The sequence below is a fragment of the Taudactylus pleione genome, unplaced genomic scaffold (assembly GCF_031769625.1).
Source record: "Taudactylus pleione unplaced genomic scaffold, aTauple2 ptg002751l, whole genome shotgun sequence".
Classification (NCBI taxonomy): Eukaryota; Metazoa; Chordata; class Amphibia; order Anura; family Myobatrachidae; genus Taudactylus; species Taudactylus pleione.
In genome coordinates this window covers 1,183,552-1,203,241 of record NW_028287126.1, presented here as the reverse complement: position 1 = coordinate 1,203,241, position 19,690 = coordinate 1,183,552, and the positions used below count along the sequence as shown (strand labels likewise).

The following is a 19,690-nucleotide window of genomic DNA, read 5'->3' as shown; positions in this document are numbered from 1 at the left end:
TACAGTCCATCACGTCCATCGCACCCATGTACAGTCCATCACACCCATGTACAGTCCATCACGTCCATCGCACCCATGTACAGTCCATCACACCCATGTACAGTCCATCACGTCCATCGCACCCATGTACAGTCCATCACACCCATGTACAGTCCATCACGTCCATCGCACCCATGTACAGTCCATCGCACCCATGTACAGTCCATCACACCCATGTACAGTCCATCACGTCCATCGCACCCATGTACAGTCCATCACACCCATATACAGTCCATCACACCCATGTACAGTCCATCACACCCATGTGCAGGCCATCGCACCCATGTACAGTCCATCACGTCCATCGCACCCATGTACAGTCCATCACGTCCATCACACCCATGTACAGTCCATCGCACCCATGTACAGTCCATCACACCCATGTACAGTCCATCACGTCCATCGCACCCATGTACAGTCCATCACACCCATGTACAGTCCATCACACCCATGTACAGTCCATCACACCCATGTGCAGGCCATTCCACCCATGTACAGTCCATCACGTCCATCGCACCCATGTACAGTCCATCACACCCATGTACAGTCCATCGCACCCATGTACAGTCCATCACACCCATGTGCAGGCCATCGCACCCATGTACAGTCCATCGCACCCATGTGCAGGCCATCGCACCCATGTACAGTCCATCACACCCATGTGCAGGCCATCGCACCCATGTACAGTCCATCACGTCCATCGCACCCATGTACAGTCCATCGCACCCATGTACAGTCCATCACACCCATGTACAGTCCATCACGTCCATCGCACCCATGTACAGTCCATCACACCCATATACAGTCCATCACACCCATGTACAGTCCATCACACCCATGTGCAGGCCATCGCACCCATGTACAGTCCATCACGTCCATCGCACCCATGTACAGTCCATCACGTCCATCACACCCATGTACAGTCCATCGCACCCATGTACAGTCCATCACACCCATGTACAGTCCATCACGTCCATCGCACCCATGTACAGTCCATCACACCCATGTACAGTCCATCACACCCATGTACAGTCCATCACACCCATGTGCAGGCCATTGCACCCATGTACAGTCCATCACGTCCATCGCACCCATGTACAGTCCATCACACCCATGTACAGTCCATCGCACCCATGTACAGTCCATCACACCCATGTGCAGGCCATCGCACCCATGTACAGTCCATCGCACCCATGTGCAGGCCATCGCACCCATGTACAGTCCATCACACCCATGTGCAGGCCATCGCACCCATGTACAGTCCATCACGTCCATCGCACCCATGTACAGTCCATCGCACCCATGTACAGTCCATCACACCCATGTACAGTCCATCACACCCATGTACAGTCCATCACGTCCATCGCACCCATGTACAGTCCATCACACCCATGTACAGTCCATCACACCCATGTACAGTCCATCACACCCATGTGCAGGCCATCGCACCCATGTACAGTCCATCACACCCATGTACAGTCCATCACACCCATGTACAGTCCATCACGTCCATCGCACCCATGTACAGTCCATCACACCCATGTACAGTCCATCACACCCATGTACAGTCCATCACACCCATGTGCAGGCCATCGCACCCATGTACAGTCCATCACATCCATCGCACCCATGTACAGTCCATCACACCCATGTACAGTCCATCGCACCCATGTGCAGGCCATCGCACCCATGTGCAGGCCATCGCACCCATGTACAGTCCATCGCACCCATGTGCAGGCCATCGCACCCATGTACAGTCCATCACACCCATGTGCAGGCCATCGCACCCATGTACAGTCCATCACGTCCATCGCACCCATGTACAGTCCATCGCACCCATGTACAGTCCATCGCACCCATGTACAGTCCATCACACCCATGTACAGTCCATCACGTCCATCGCACCCATGTACAGTCCATCACACCCATGTACAGTCCATCACGTCCATCGCACCCATGTACAGTCCATCACGTCCATCGCACCCATGTACAGTCCATCACGTCCATCACACCCATGTACAGTCCATCGCACCCATGTACAGTCCATCGCACCCATGTACAGTCCATCGCACCCATGTACAGTCCATCACACCCATGTACAGTCCATCACACCCATGTGCAGGCCATCGCACCCATGTACAGTCCATCACGTCCATCACACCCATGTACAGTCCATCACGTCCATCGCACCCATGTACAGTCCATCACACCCATGTACAGTCCATCACGTCCATCGCACCCATGTACAGTCCATCACACCCATGTACAGTCCATCACGTCCATCGCACCCATGTACTGTCCATCACGTCCATCGCACTCATGTACAGTCCATCACACCCATGTACAGTCCATCACACCCATGTACAGTCCATCACGTCCATCGCACCCATGTACAGTCCATCACACCCATGTACAGTCCATCGCACCCATGTACAGTCCATCACGTCCATCGCACCCATGTACAGTCCATCACACCCATGTACAGTCCATCACGTCCATCGCACCCATGTACAGTCCATCACACCCATGTACAGTCCATCGCACCCATGTACAGTCCATCACGTCCATCGCACCCATGTACAGTCCATCACACCCATGTACAGTCCATCACGTCCATCGCACCCATGTACAGTCCATCACACCCATGTACAGTCCATCACGTCCATCGCACCCATGTACAGTCCATCACACCCATGTACAGTCCATCACGTCCATCGCACCCATGTACAGTCCATCGCACCCATGTACAGTCCATCACACCCATGTACAGTCCATCACGTCCATCGCACCCATGTACAGTCCATCACACTGATGTCAGCGGCGCAGCGGTCCCTCCCCAGCCAGGCTGAGCAGCGGGGACAGGGAGGGGGCGGGGCGTGGCCGCCGTGCGCTATAGGGCGTGCCCGGCTGTGGGGGCGGGGCTCTGTGCCAGCTACAAAGCGCAGGAGCTGCGGCTGCCCGGGGAGAGCATCAGCTGCAGCCATGGATGTGCCGTATGCAGCAGCCGCATAGGAGCCGCCATCCTCGGACACGCTGCTGGGCGGATGGGGGGGAGGATGATGAACTCCATGGTATTCGGGGACATGATGCGGGACCTGGAGTCCAGCCCGGGCACCGCTGCCCCTACGGGCACCCCGGTCACCATGGCCCTGCGCAATGACCTGGGCTCCAACATCTGCGTCCTGAAGACCCTGAACGTCCGTTTCCGCTGCTTCCTGGCCAAGGTGCATGAGCTGGAGCGGCGCAACCGGCTGCTGGAGAAGCAGCTGCAACAGCAGTACTCCCAGTGCCAGGAGGAGCGCCGGCTGCGCTACAAGATCTTCCACCGGGATCAGGCGGTGCAGACTGACCCGGAGCCCCCCGTGCCCCAGCCGCACAATGCCAACCAGCTCTACAGCCGCATGCCGGGCACCATCTGGAGCTATACCCACGTGCGGCGCACAGGGGGCGGCCTGGAGACCTTCCAGGGGCCGGGGGTGTCCTGGACCCATCCGGACGGGGTGGGAGTGCAGATAGACACCATCACCCCGGAGCTCCGGGCTCTGTACAATGTGCTGGCAAAGGTCAAGAGGGAAAGGGACGAGTACAGGAGAAAGTAAGTGCCCCCTGCTCCCTACTGCTGCTGCTGCGCCTCTGCCACTCCCCCGATCCTGCGTCCATGGCAGCCCAAATTCTAATCCCCCTATATATACCCCCCCCCTCTATATATATATATATATATATATATATATATATATATATATATATATACCCCCCTCTATATGCTGTCCCTACACATCCTGATCATATCTATCATACCCCAGGTAGCCCCTATTTTCTGCCCCAAATATCATGGTCAGATATATCATTATAACCCCCTGACCCTATATATCCTGCCCCAACATACCCTGATTACATCCATCGCCCCCTCCCTCCCTTATATCATGCGCCCCTTCCCTAAGCATTGTTTGTAAACACGGTGCCCCCCTCCCATCTATAATGCTGCAGATGTCCTATATATAGTGAGACAGTGATATCCTGATACATTGTTGCAATGTTACATTGTTGCAGTGAGAGAGTGGTGCAGTCATTATTATTATAGCTCCCCCTGATTACATGCTAAGGTTGCAGCTGACATTGACACAATCCCAGGACCACAGGGCCGGGGACACCTAACCACTGAGTCACCCACACGTGGGGATAAGTCACATCTCCATCTGTCTCCTTCTAAATCTCCCTGGGCCATGGTTCAGTGCAGAGTACACCAGCAGCATATGGGCTATGTAAGGTGTAATGGGCCCTGTATAGAATCCATGTATCGTCCTATGTGCTCCATCTATAGTATGTGTGAGGAGGCTGCACTGGGGGGTTAGGGCCGCCTGTCTGCATCAGATAGGGGACCAGATGGTGCCTGTAAATTTAGCATCTAGATGGGAAAGGAAAGCAGGTGGCTTATAATTACCCAGTACTGCGCCCACATGGGATGCTAAAATAGGACCATTCTGTGGCTCTAACAGGAAGAGCGGGAATGATCGCCTAGGATGGGGCGGACAGTGGTGGCTGCCCAGGTGACATGGCTGATTTTTGAATTATTTTTTTTTTTTATATATATATTTTAATTTGGCATTTGAGGCCACATCCCTGGGTATGAGTTATTATAGGTTATTCCACAGGACGGATCCTCTGCCAGCGAGGAATGAATCCGGGTCCCATGTATTCAACGGCCTTTGCTTGCTGTACAAGGAGTATAGAAATTGACTGTTTGTAACATATGAAAGATAGAGAGATATGTCAATGTGAGCTGGCACTCCACAATATAATGTGAATTATTTGCCCCGGTTCCATCCGGAGGTGTTGGAACATAAAGCATCTACACAAGCAAACAGCGGCACTCACGGGACTTCAAAAAAATGAATCCTGGACACAACAGTGTCCAACGTTTCAGTAGTTTCAGACTGAAACGTTGAACTACACTGTTGTGTTCATATGAATCCTGGACACAAAAAGAGCAGGAAAATGAACTGTCATGGGTGGTGCACTATTAATTAAAACATAACTTTTAATGAATAATGGTTAATACCTATTATATAGGAAAGACAACAGCGAAAATTGGAAAAATATAAAGTAGTGTAATAAAGACAGAAAATGTGATTAAAAATAAGTGGCAGCGCATGTACCTGCCTCCATTATGTCATAATATAGATTGGCTGGTAATACGTAAATTATCTATGTTAACTCTCTAATATATTTGGGATATACCTTTCCCTATGTTATCATGAGAGTACATAGATATGGATGAAGTATAAGGTACTACATAAATATGGAGTTCATACCACTGTTATTTAGACTTCAGCCAATCAAAAAGTGTGTTTGTATTTGACGTCTTTAAATGGCAAATCAACAGACACAAGGCCTATTTATATTTTATTTTCATGGGACATTAACAAACCAAAAGGGTTAAGGATCACATAGGAGTAGTAATCACTAGAAATCCTTCTCTTTTTGATTGAAAAAGGCATTCTTTATTAACATAAAGATGGCAAAAAACATACATAAATCACACATACAAGTGTACTGTGTCGCAGCACAGCCTAAACCCAATACACTATCAAACATAATCAAACATACAATATAATGCATTGCAAAACATATAGCACAAGGCATCCTATACTATACATAATACTTTGCATTATTCATTCACTACTTAAACAAAAACAACAATCAACAAGGTCTATGGGTGTGGAGGGTAGAGGGGAAGGGAGGGGGGAATCACAGAACTGAAGTTTTTATTGAAAGATGGACACATATATGGGAAGGGTAAATAAATAGAAAGACATATCAACAAAACATCAGTCTCTGTGAAAATGGGGGAAGGGGCCACTGTCCCAGTCCTTGTTGGACAATCAAGCATGGGGGGAGGGGGCAGAAGAAGGGGGGTTTAGTCCTCTCTGATGTATCAGAATTGCATCTTTTTTTAAACCAGTATATCATTATTTAATCTCAGGGAGTAACTGTCATAATGTACTCAGATAGTTATGGCAAATATAATTACACATGTAAAATAACTGTCTCAGCAGTCCTTGTTGTTCTTTAGGACATCAAAAGTGTATCTAATGTCTGGGTTTCCCCGTTATAGAAACATATATTCACTTTTATAGTGTTTATAACAATTTGCGCTTATTACAGCAGGTGTATCTGGGAGATATGCAGATAGAATGCTTTCACCATGTGACCAGGTGTTCTATGATGATCATAGCATCCAGGATTCATTTTTGGAAGGTGTGTGTGTGTGTGTGTATATATCTATCTATCTATATCTATATCTATCTATATCTATATCTATATCTATATCTATCTATATCTATCTATATCTATCTATCTATCCAGAGTAGTGGCCAAAATTGTGGAAACCTTTTGGAAAATGTGCTTTTATTTAATTGTGTATAACTGCATTTTTTTTTTTTAAGAAATTCCTATGAAGGTATATATCACTGGAGAGATAATTTTATACACAATATAATGCAGTTTACCGCAACGAATTATCTTTATTGCATAAAAAGTTATAGCTAAATAAAGTTGGGAGCACATTTGTTGCTACCAGAATTGATAGTAAAACATCTTATTTATTTGTTTGATTATCACTAAGTTGGTCGCTGGTAAAGGTAGGAAAAGATCCACAAGACCGTGCTGTGATAGAAGAATGATAAAACTGCGCCTGAGTGACAGAAGACGATTATCTCAGGCAATTCACAAAGATTTACATGAATGTGGTGTAAACATCAGCGCCGGGACTGTTCCACGCAGACTTCAATATTTTAGATTAAACGCCAGAATTCCAAGGAAAAAGTCGCTTTTATCTGTCAGACAAAGACAGAAAAGATTAGAATGAGCTAAAAAGCATATTAATTGGTCAGAAGAACAATGGAACGGCGTCATCTGGAGTGACGAAACCACAATATCCATATTCTGTAGTGATGGAATGAAATACATTATATCATTAATTCGCGTAAATCATTGCGGATTGCCTCAGACGGTTTTCTTCTGTCACGCAAGCGCAGTTTGTTCATTCTTCTATCACAGCATGGCGTTGTGGATCGTTTCCTACCTTTACTAGTTTTGTTTTGAATCGACTGAGTCTGTTGACCCTTATTCCACAGTTTGGGAAATGCCTCCTTTGGTACATTCTTCATATGTAATAGTCCCCTCTTTTTACTTTGCTTGTCATCCTAAATAAGTTACACAGCTTACTTCAAGAAATGAAAGTAAAAAAAAAAAACACATAAAAAAACGGCGACCAGCTTAGGCAGGGTACACACCTAAACGACCGACAATTGTGCCGATGTTCAGGGCGATTTGCCTTCACCCTGGACATCGCATGATTGCCGGTACACACTTTAAAGATTTAGTGAAAGACGGAACAATCACTGTTCCGTCCTTCACTAACTTGTACAGGCTCGCATGCGATATCGTATGATTGACTGTGCAGCATAGCCAATCGCATGATATCGCATGCGACTGCTGGTACGTGCAAATTGTGCATACACACTGCACGATATGCCCGATTTGTCGTTCCGATTTGGCTAAATCTGCCAAATCGGGCCGATATCGTACAGGTGTGTATGCACCATTAGTGATGGTAAAATATTATTATTTAGTTTATCAATTCTGGTAGCAACAAATGTGCTCCCTATCTTTATTTAGCTATAACTTTTTATGCAATAAAGATAATTCATTGCGGTAAACAGCATTATATTGTGTATAAAATTATCTTTCTAGTGAGATATACCTTCATAGGAATTTCTTTAAATAATGCAGTTATACATAATTAAGTCCTAAAGGCACACATTTCCCAAAAGGCTTCCACAATTTTGGGCACTACTGTGTGTGTGTATATGTATGTGTATGTATGTATGTATGTATGTGTGTATATATATATATATATATATATATATATATATATATATATATATATATATATATATATATATATATATATATATATATATATATATATATACACACGCACACACAAAATAGAAATGATTGTTATGGCAGCGATGGAACAGATCTCTTCTGTGTTTCCTCGCCTATAAATACTTGGAAGCTATAACAGTAGCTCCTCATACTGGGATTAGCGCCCAGCTGCTGCTAGACAGACCTCTGTAACTCCATTATTGTACATCCGTTTTATGCTTAACCCTTTATAATCAGGATGAATATCAGTCATATTCCAATTTCAAATAATTTAGCGGCCGAGAGCTTTTGTTAATGTGAAACGCACCATGCTGAATAGACACGAGAGCCCCTGGAAACAATTTGCTGTAAGAGAACGATTTCAGGTGGTATTGGAAGTGCGCAGGGAAAGGTGACACACAGAAATGTCAATACATGGCCGCTAAATCTGTGCAGAGCCCCCATTCCGCCCTGCGGGTCAGATCTGGGGTGTTTGACACAGACACTTCCTCCGGGAGAGACGGAAGAGTTTTCCAGGAAACCGGCAGGAAACGTATCTCGCTCCTCTGACTCGCATCCAGAAATTGTCCCAGTCGTCAGATACTTGTGGCGCTTGTTTGATTAATGGACGTGAAAGAGCGTCTACACTCTGTACAGGGGTCACTGGAGTTATTAGCACCAGGCCATGGTTGTTGGGGATGCTCTGGTCTGTTAGAGGACTGGTTCAGCCAGTCTGTCTTATTAGCATTAATACAAGCCCAGACGCTGCTGGAATACTGCAGAGTTATTCGCAAAAATAAAAGGGCAACTGTGCGGTACGCCCACAGCCGATGTATGATATTTCGCCCATTTGCGGGACGTTTCTTGCATTGCACAAGCTGTAAAAATGGGCACATGGCGGAGCAAGTGAAGAGACGCTCCTGAGATGTAATGGGGCTATCTTGCGTAGGCAAAACTCAGTGGCCCTCATTCAGAGGCGGTCGCAAGAAGCGATCACTCTCTGAATGAGGGCGGGGCGCTTAATTTTATAAAGTGCGGCCTCCTGGTCGCAAGCTAAGCTGTGGATTACCACCCACAGTTTAGCTTGCGACCAGGGTGATGGTCGCGATGTTCAACACCATTGCGACCATCGGGGCTTGCGACGAGACCGTAAGGTTGGGTCTCGGCAGCCGTAAGCCCCAGGGAGCTTCCTGCTCTGTTTGAGCAGGAAGCTCCCCACTGACATCATTGATGATGTCAGTGCGGCCGCCCACAAAACGGCAGGCGTTCGCATGGGAATGCCTCAGTTTGTGCTGCCACCCCCCCCGGCCCGCCTACCAAACGGGGTGAGCTGTCGATCAACATCGACAGCCGCCCCTTTGGTAGCGAGCTCCAGAGCGAGAGAGTTTCTCTCGCTCGGGGACTTGCGCACGCGCAGTGCGGCCACTGCGCGTGCGCAGGACTAACCATTGAGTCGGTTGCGAGCGCACCGGCGTTTGCGACCGACTCTGAATGAGGTCCAGTGTCCACGCATTTTCAGACTGAGCAGGAGCTGGATGTAACATCTGGCGGCGAATCTTTTGCACGTAGCGTAAGGCAGGCGCATGCGTGTGATAATGACTAGTAGTAGACTAGGCGCATATGGTGCACACCCAGATGTGGTCACATTTATTAAGGATGTGTATAAATGTGCAAATATAACACTTTTTATGTGCACGCTGCTTTAGAGAAGTATACATCTGTGTTGGGTCCCTAATCCGCGATCCGTCAGAAATTATTTTGAGCAAACTATTCAATAAATACAAATATGCAGTTGCTCAGGGTTACAACACACTGGTAGTTTTGCACAAGTTTAATTAATGGCTTCTCTAGGTGCTAGCCCAGAGCTTGGTATTTACCCAGCGGCTGTCTGGATTTGTACTTGTCACATCTCTGACTAAAGCCGTCGGACTGTGCATTGTTGTATCTTGTGACTGGCAGGTGCTCGCTTGGGTAAATACTCTACCTGAGCTGGGACAATGTCCCCGGGCTGTCTGGTTGGTGAATGCCTTCATGAGAAGGTTTCCGATTATTTCAGCATAGAAGGGAAGGTCCACTGTGGAGCGTGAAGTCTGTTGGTGAAGTTCCAAGTTATGTCTGCGTCACCGTACTGTATGTGGCTGTTTGGCTGGCGTCCATATGGTAACCGGCTGGAGGCTCAGCCCATCACGGACAGGGACATGATTAACTGCAACATGAAGTCTGGTCTCTGCATTTCCACCTGGAAAACTTGTAGCACCCAGCATGGGCCCACAGACAGGCGTAGTAGCCATGCACCCCTCTGTGTATTACCACCTGGTAACTGATAGCACCCAGCATGGGCCCACAGACAGGAGAAGTAGCCATGCACCCCTCTGTGTATTACCATCTCGTAACTGATAGCACTCAGCATGGGCCCACAGACAGGAGAAGTAGCCATGCACCCCCTGTGTATTACCACCTGGTAACTGATAGCACCCAGCATGGGCCCACAGACAGAAGTAGCCATGCACCCCTCTGTGTATTACCATCTGGTAACTGATAGCACCCTGCATGGGCCCACAGACAGGAGTAGTAGTCATGTACCCCCCTGTGTATTACCACCTGGTAACTGATAGCACCCAGCATGGGCCCACAGACAGGCGTAGTAGCCATGCACCCCTCTGTGTATTACCACCTGGTAACTGATAGCACCCAGCATGGGCCCACAGACAGGAGAAGTAGCCATGCACCCCTCTGTGTATTACCATCTCGTAACTGATAGCACTCAGCATGGGCCCACAGACAGGAGAAGTAGCCATGCACCCCCTGTGTATTACCACCTGGTAACTGATAGCACCCAGCATGGGCCCACAGACAGAAGTAGCCATGCACCCCTCTGTGTATTACCATCTGGTAACTGATAGCACCCTGCATGGGCCCACAGACAGGAGTAGTAGCCATGTACCCCCCTGTGTATTACCACCTGGTAACTGATAGCACCCAGCATGGGCCCACAGACAGGCGTAGTAGCCATGCACCCCTCTGTGTATTACCACCTGGTAACTGATAGCACCCAGCATGGGCCCACAGACAGGCGTAGTAGCCATGCACCCCTCTGTGTATTACCACCTGGTAACTGATAGCACCCAGCATGGGCCCACAGACGGGAGAAGTAGCCATGCACCCCTCTGTGTATTACCATCTGGTAACTGATAGCACCCAGCATGGGCCCACAGACAGGCGTAGTAGCCATGCACCCCCTGTGTATTACCACCTGGTAACTGATAGCACCCAGCATGGGCCCAGACAGGCGTAGTAGCCATGCACCCCCTGTGTATTACCACCTGGTAACTGATAGCACTCAGCATGGGCCCACAGACAGGAGTAGTAGCCATGTACCCCCCTGTGTATTACCACCTGGTAACTGATAGAACCCAGCATGGGCCCACAGACAGGAGTAGTAGCTGTGCACCCCTCTGTGTATTACCACCTGGTAACTGATAGCACCCAGCATGGGCCCACAGACAGCAGTAGTAGCTGTGCACCCCCCTGTGTATTACCACCTGGTAACTGATAGCACTCAGCATGGGCCCACAGACAGGAGTAGTAGCCATGTACCCCCCTGTGTATTACCACCTGGTAACTGATAGCACCCAGCATGGGCCCACAGACAGGAGTAGTAGCCATGTACCCCCCTGTGTATTACCACCTGGTAACTGATAGCACCCAGCATGGGCCCACAGACAGGAGTAGTAGCCGTATACCTCCCTGGGTATTACCACCTGGTAACTGATAGCACCCAGCATGGGCCCACAGACAGGAGTGGAAAAGCTGCAGTGACACAAAGTAGGTGCACCTGAAAGTGACTGCCTTGTATATAAAACACCCACCCCCCCCCCCCCCTCCCCAAACCTGAAACTCAGGAGATGTCACAAAACTGTACGCTGCACTGTGTAAAGGTCATTGGCCCATCTGTCAGGACTTTACTGAATGTACCCCAGGTACCTGCCTTATAGAATACCTGAGTCTAGTATATAATGACCACAAATATGCACTTAACATCAGGAAATTATAATCTCTGATAGTATTTGAGATGAGTCTTTGATCTGTAGGGGGAAATAGTTTTCCTATGCATCCCTCCTGAATGGAATCGGTATGAAATACCGCCGGCCGACTTCAGCAGAGATCCCGGCAGCGGAAGCCCGACAGCGCTGGAAATCCCGATCGTGGATAGGTAAGTATTGTCTAACCTAACCTAACCACCCTAACCCTCCTTAGGGGTGCCTAACCCTAACCTCCCCCCCCCCCAAGTGCCTAACTCTAACCACCCCCTTCCCCACTGCCTAAACCTAAGTCCCCCGGGGGGGTGCCTAACCCTAACCTCCCCCCCCCCCAAGTGCCTAACTCTAACCACCCCCTTCCCCACTGCCTAAACCTAAGTCCCCCGGGGGGGTGCCTAACCCTAACCCTCCCTCCCCCTAGCCTAACCCTAACCCTCCCGGGGGGGTGCCTAACCCTAAGTCCCCCCCGGGAGCCCTAAACCTAACCCTCCCCCCCCCGCGGCTGTCCGTTCGCGGCGCCCGGCATCACTACGATCGGGATGCCGGTCTCCCGGCTTCTGGGAAATGCCGGGCGTCTACATCTAGACGCCCGTCATTTCACCCTTGCCGGGATATGACAGTCGGGAAGCCGGCTGCCGGTGTTTAGGCAGTCGGCTTCCCGATTGTATACCCTCCTGAATGACCTACAGGGAGTGTCCCACTGAGCAATGGATAATGGCTGGAGCTGGGTTGTAGTTAGGTTACCGCCATTTACTGCTGGGTATTGTATGAACCTGTATCGCAGGCTTGGCTGCCATCTCAAATACAGAGGTGAAGGTCACTTAATTCCCTGTACAAACAGACCTGTAAGTACTCGGTGACCGATTGTAGTGACATTTACATCATATGAAAACCTTAATGTATGGTAGTACATACAGGGTTTTCCTTTATATCCAGCCTGCACAATCCTACAATCCGAGGCCTCCAGGGACCTTCCCTGGTGGTCTCCCATCATATGGTTTATGTGACCTTATCTGATGTCTCCCATCCACAACCCCTTGTTGTTTACAGCATTAGTCTTTCATACTGATAAGAACATACAGGTGCCGTTGTCTGAATGTTAGAGCTCATATTAGGCCATATTTATTAAACCTGTGCGGCACACGGCAGCATTAAGCCGTATCGCACTGTGGGCCACATTTGGTGCGCAAACCACAGCTTGTATGAAACAATTCTACGCTGTGGGACTTTGGGCCTGATTCAGACCCGTTCGCTAGGATGCGTTCGCACGCAGCCGTCAGCAGCCAGAGTACGCAAATCCCGCAATCGCTAGCAAGACATTAGCATGCCCACTGTCTTGCCGCGTGATTGCGGTATGTATTTAGAGTGACGCCTACCAGCCTGACACAAGGCGCCCACTTTCCCTTAGTAACACACGTTATGTTCATGAAGTGTATGTAACAGTCGGTAACATCGGCTGACATCGGACCCATACGCAGCACTTGTGGCTGACCATACCCTACCGCAAGCACTGCGAGTGCTTCAGTGTGTAATTCAGTCAAGTGACGTGTACGCTGACGCTGCGTCTTAATTATGCACGCCCCTGAAACGACGTTCAGATGCACACACGCCTGCATTCGCAGCCCTGCACCCCAGTTACCATCGACCACCCCCTGTCACCACCCACAAACTGCACGACTTGTCACTCCTGCTTGCGTAGCATCTGTGTACAGGGTGCGAGCGCTTCCCAATCGCATGGACTGGCTCACGCACTTCCTCTTATACGCATGCACAGATTGCAAACATCGGCAGGCTACGTGCGAACGCAGCCTAGCGTCCGGGTCTGAATCAGGCCCTTAGTGCCACACTCAGTCATTGCTTGGTCTATGGCAGCGGTGGCAGGTATACAGCTTAGTTACCTGAGCTATAATGGACAGGTTACCCCAGGGTGTTGGGCCTCTGCATGTGGCACCATTGTTTTACGACGTGCTCCGACTTGCCTTTATAAACGTATTATCTAACATATTGCACATATTAATTCCTGTCTTATTGTGTCATAAGTATGTTGTATCTCAGTGACTGTTATTCCTCTAATGTACTAGAACGCTCCACCAGTGTAAACATCATTTCTAAGTAACACTCACTAATATGTATCATATGCCTGATTGCAGACTACTACACATCGAGGACTACAAAATACTGCTCAGTGTGGACCATATATAAGTATATCTAAAAGCGGGCATGCCTCCAGAACATGAGTCCCAGAAATTCTGTTCACCCCCATATATGTGTGTGTATGTATAGATTTGTGTATATGTATATAATATAATGGACTTTTGTTCTGCTGGATGTAAGTAATTTGGTAAAATTCCATATTCCATTCTGAGCATTACCAGACTCGTAAATGCAAAATGTTACGTTTGCTTTCATGAATTTAGAATTGAGCTCAATGAGCCCAAACCCTTGAATATTACAGCAGCTTAACGTTCATCCCCGGCTTAACAAAGACCAGCAATGAGAGTAACTGGAAACTATACTAAAAAGAAATGAATAGTAGTTTGCGGAGATGGAGCCTGATTGAGGTTTAGCTGCGGGTTATTATTGCAGCTCCTCAGCCCAGTCTTACACCATGAAGTGCTATAAGGAAGGGATTTGGCCCTGATCTCTGCGGGCGCTGCAGGAAGCAGCAGGAAGGTGTTCTTAATTTACAGGTGCTAAAGTATCATCCCCGGCAGCCGCGCTTCTAAGGGTCTGCCAGATCTCATTTCACGCTTGTTTGCATAACGTAACCCGGAGTCCTCTCTGATTGGTGCTGTGTGGGGTAGGTGGCAGAGCCCTGGTGGTCATTATGTAAGAGAAAATAAGCTGCGTATACAGGAGTTCTCTCTGTAATCAGTGACACATGCAGCAATAAAGCTGGCGTGATCCCTGTGACCTCGGCCGGTCTGTCTGGCTTAGGTACAGTAACCGCTGGGGGTCGGCATTTATTTCTCAGGGAAGCTGCTCTGATTGCAGTGACTGGCTGGCTCACTAGTCCTACCAGGAACACACACATTATGTTCTGTAAGGGTTGGGTATATGACGGTTAAAATGTAGACAGTCAAAACATAGACGCCAAAATGTTGACAGATACAATATTTAGACAATCATCATGTCGACATGTACTGTATGCTGACAATCAATATATAGACAGTCAAAATGTCGACGGGTACATAATTTAGCGGCCACCAACTGTTAGCAGCGGCAATGCCATCATTTTGACCCTTTCAATGTTTGTTCTTTGTTGACATTGACTGTTGACCTTATGTCCAGGTCGACCTTATGGTAATCGACATTTGGGTGTCTAATGGTGGGTACACACTGACAGATACATTGATCGGGCAATATATCTGCTGCACGTCGGCCAGTGTGTACCTGAGATCTATCTGTGAATGTCATCGTTCACCGACATATCTCATTGGCCGTGCTGCAGACGTATCTGTCAATCGGCAGGTGTGTACGGGCGATCGGCAGACCACCCGTACACACACAGCGGCAGCCGCGAGGACCCGAGCAGATGATGGCTGTTCAGTGTGTATGGACGACCATCATGTGTCGATATGTCAGGTGTGTACCCACCTTAAGTTTTGACTGTTACGCTGGGTACACACTGGCAGATTGATTGGCCAATACATCTGCACGTCGGCCAGTGTGTACCCGCATTGTCGGTAAATGTCGCCGTTCAGACATATCGCGCCTGCTCTGCTGCGCAGCCAATGGCGGATATATCTGTCTTATCAGGCAGCATGTAGGCGCCTGTCGCTAGAAGACCCTCATACAATGTTCATCACCTCTATATAACATCTGTTCAACTGGAAATTAAACATTTTCATAAAGTGAGTCAATGAGCATCTAAGTGCCAAATAACTGTGGGGCAGAGGACATGAGAAGGTGACAGTCCCTGGCCAATTGCAGGGGACACACTCAAACATCTAAGGTGAAGAACGTCCCTTTTTATAGAGCATTTTGTGATGTGCGTTCTGATGATTTGGGGAGTTTTATGCGGTAAACGGACTCATCCTCCTTCCCTGTGATTTTGCTGCAGGGACTTCTTGTAAAGATGAGATAATGCAGGGCTGGACCCCTAAATGGTGGCGTTACGCCCCTTGTAATCCCGAGGCTCATTCCCTTCCTTCCATCTGTGTATTCCTCACTTTGGGCTCTATGTACTAAGCAGTGTTAGGAGACAGAGTGGAAAGTGATAAGTACCAGACAATCAGCTCCCAACTGTCATCTCACAGGCTGTGTTTGAAAAATGACAGTTGGGAGCTGACTGGCTGGCACCTTATCACTTTCTTATCACTTTTCACTCTCATCACTGCTTAGTACATAGACCCCTTTTCCCTGTGACATATTTTATAAACTCCCAACTTTTATTAGCAGATTTTTATTATTCTCCTTTATTTACATAGCACCACAAATTACGCAGCGCTGTATAGAGAATGTTTATCATTCACGTTGGTCCCTGCCCCATTGCAGCTTACAGTCTAAATCCCTTAACACACAAGCACAGATCTATAGCATTATACAGATTACTTTACATATAAACAGTCTCTCCCGGTACAGTTACATTATTCAGAATCAGCTGTACAGAGCAGTAACAACTTTGCGTGACGGCGGTGGTAGGGATGGGTATATAGGTGGGAGGGGGATATGTGGTTTCACATTGTGACTGAGGGTGTAAGACCACACTGATAAGTACAGGGGTGACACATATTTAGGGACTGTACCTGTCCGACTGTCACATAAATGTCAACTAGACCAGGCAATGTGAACATAAAATCATTGTTATCTTCCCAAATAGCCGTGAAGTGCAAAACTTTTAAGGACTAACTCGGTAGTTCCCAAGTAGTGGCACCCTGGGGTGCCTCGGTACACTTGCAGGGGTGCCTCAGGTAGGTGGTCCAGCACAAAATCAAGTTCTTTATGGTCATTGTAATGTAAATATGTGTCCAAACAGAAGCACAAACCTGTCCCCACCACATAACTGACCCTAAGGAGGACAGGGGAGCACAATTTACTTCACTACATTTAATTTCTGAATTCCGCAATAACAAATTTTGGCTTAGGGGTGCCATGAAAACAATACTGATACTCTAGGGCGCCGTGGTTCAAAAAAGTTTGGGAACCGCTGGTATAACACAAGTATTAACCGAAGTCCAAGCCAAACCTACATATGGCCACATTTATAAGAGAGCAGAAGATTGAAGGGTGAAGCAGCAATGTTATGTTCCTCTCTGCTCTTGTCCCTTCTGATGAGCTCTGGGAAAGTATAGAAATATATGATTATTAGTTATACAGCTGCCGGTGACTAAAGTTTTGTGTAGGAGTTTGAGAGATTCCACGCGTGTCTCTGTCTCTGGAGGTGTTGTGAATGGTCTGATGGGTGTAGAAGGACATTCCTGGGATGTTTGTGAGATGAGTTAGGTCACCACCTCAGGCCTCCTCCCTCCGCACAGCTGCCCATTATCCTGCTCTACCTGCCCACCCATAAAACAAATCTTGTAGCACAGTGAGAGTAAATATAGACTGATGTCACTGCTGCGTGCCTGGTTCTGTGTGACTGTTAGTGCCGGCTGGCAATCTTTTATTACTGTTCTCCGAGTTAATTAATTACACTGACACCAGCCCAGAGATGATTTAATGCTCTAGGCAGTGAAATGATTGGATGACCTGGTAAACACTTCTTACCAAGCTTCAACAATTCAATTTGAAACGTTGAAAACCAGCAAATCAGTGACTATTTGAAAGCTTAAGAAGCTTTAGGCCACCCTGGCTGCTCCCTTGTGCTGCCCCTGGGGTGTGCGGAGGCATGCCTCCTAACCTCCCCTCAGTCGGGACATATGTGTCTAGTTCAGTCGCATATTTTGTAAAGTTTGAGGGAGTTCTGCACTTTAACACTTGATCCGTGAATTTTTCATGTGTTCATTTCACCAATACGATCCACATTGCCTTCATGCCAGACATATGGGTCATTACGCTGGTTCCTAAAATTCAATTTTGTAATACTGGCGGTTTTGAGCCCGTAAGAAACCTATTATTTTACTGTGGCGGTTTTCAGGTGTTGGTTAATCTCTTGTTCATTCATACATTAATATCTAGTTAGTGTATGGCTGCAAGAATATACGTATATATGTAACCTCTAGGACACAGCGATTCAAAAAACTTTGGGAACCAGAGTACCAGCATTGTTCATGGCCCCTCTAAGCCAAAAGTTTGTTTGAGAAAAAATATAGTAAAGTAAATTGTGCTGACCTGTCATCCTTAGGGTCAGTTATGTGGTGGGGACAGGGATGTGCTTCTTTTTGTCTACTCTGCCCCACAGTTATTTGGCACTTAGATGCCCATTGTCTCACTTTATGAAAATGTTTCATTTCCAGAAACAGATGTTATATAGAGATGATGAACATTGTATGAGGGTCTTCTAGCGACAGGCGCCTACATGCTGCCTGATGGACAGATATATCCGCCATTGGCTGCGCAGCAGAGCCGGCGCGATATGTGACATTTACCGACAATGCGGGTACACACACACACTACATATTTACATTACATTGACCATAAAGAATTTGATTTGGTGCTGGACAACCAACCTGAGGCACCCCTGCAAGTGTCCCGAGGCACCCCAGGGTGCCACGGCACACAGTTTGGGAACCACCGATCTGGTATTCAGATCTTTTATAACAGGTGAAGCAAAATAGTATAATTTATTTTTATACTATAATTGTATTTATTTTTTTTTTTTAGTGTTTGTTTTTATTTTTATTATTTTGTCTTTGTTTTATTATTTTGTTGTCTTGCCTGACGCAGAACAGGTTCAGTAGAGTAAATGGCTGTCCCCGCTAATGTGCCATGAAATCAGATTAGTGCAGACTTTCTGTACAGAGACCAGAGGTTTCCTGCAGCACTGTACAAACTGGCTGCACAGAGCTGGGAGCAGGGTCCTCCTGCCAATTGCTGGAATTGAAACATTGATCCCGATATTTGTTAGAGAGAAATCCTTTATTTTTTCCACACAAGCTGAAGACTGTTTGCAGCCTGTGTGTGTGTCAGTCTATTGCAATCTGATTGCAGGACCTGATCTGACTGCTTCCACATCCCCTCCATCTTATTTTCCTGGATGAGCGTTCTTCTGTCTATAACTTAGATTGGTAACCTTATTGGGGATGCGCGCTCCATGTTCCCAGCAGTCTGTGCGCTCTCTGTGATTCCAGATTACCAGTAATCCCGTCCGATAGTGATTCTGTCTGCTCGCTTCTGGCTGAGTCTCTTCATATGAGCATTAGAAATGTCATTCAGAATTACGCTCCTAGCTGCTTCCTGGGCTGATGCTCACTTCCTGTCTGCAGGAAACGGACAGGTGGAAATAGTACAGAGAACCCGCTAGTAACGTTATTAGAAATTGTGGTCTCAGCCACTTAGTTTCCCGCAGCCGCTTTCGTGTTGCCAGCAGAAGTTGGGTGGTGGATTTAGAACAGAAGATATAGAAGGTCTTTTTTGATAAAATAAAAGATCCGTAGCATTGACCGCACAAGCATCATTGTATTCATTTTACTCCCCGGGGGGGTGGGCCTAGTGACGGCACCGAGGTCCTCCCAGGCCAGGGGGGGGGAGTGGGCCTAGTGACGGCACCGAGGTCCTCCCGGGCCGGGGGGTGGACC

The 19,690-nt window shown here is 47.7% G+C and overlaps 1 protein-coding gene across 3 annotated transcripts in view; it reads left to right on the top strand.

The window, feature by feature from the left end:
- Positions 1-3,016: 3,016 nt before the first annotated feature.
- The window catches only part of IFFO2 (intermediate filament family orphan 2), a 63,004-nt gene continuing 46,330 nt past the window's right edge, over positions 3,017-19,690 (top strand). For 2 of the 3 annotated variants that reach the window (XM_088466270.1, XM_088466269.1), the window contains exon 1: positions 3,017-3,634. In XM_088466270.1, the coding sequence (XP_088322396.1) occupies positions 3,084-3,634 (551 nt within the window). In that variant the 5' untranslated portion in view covers positions 3,017-3,083. The remainder of the gene's footprint in view (positions 3,635-19,690) is intronic. The other variant, XM_088466268.1, reaches the window with a different exon arrangement.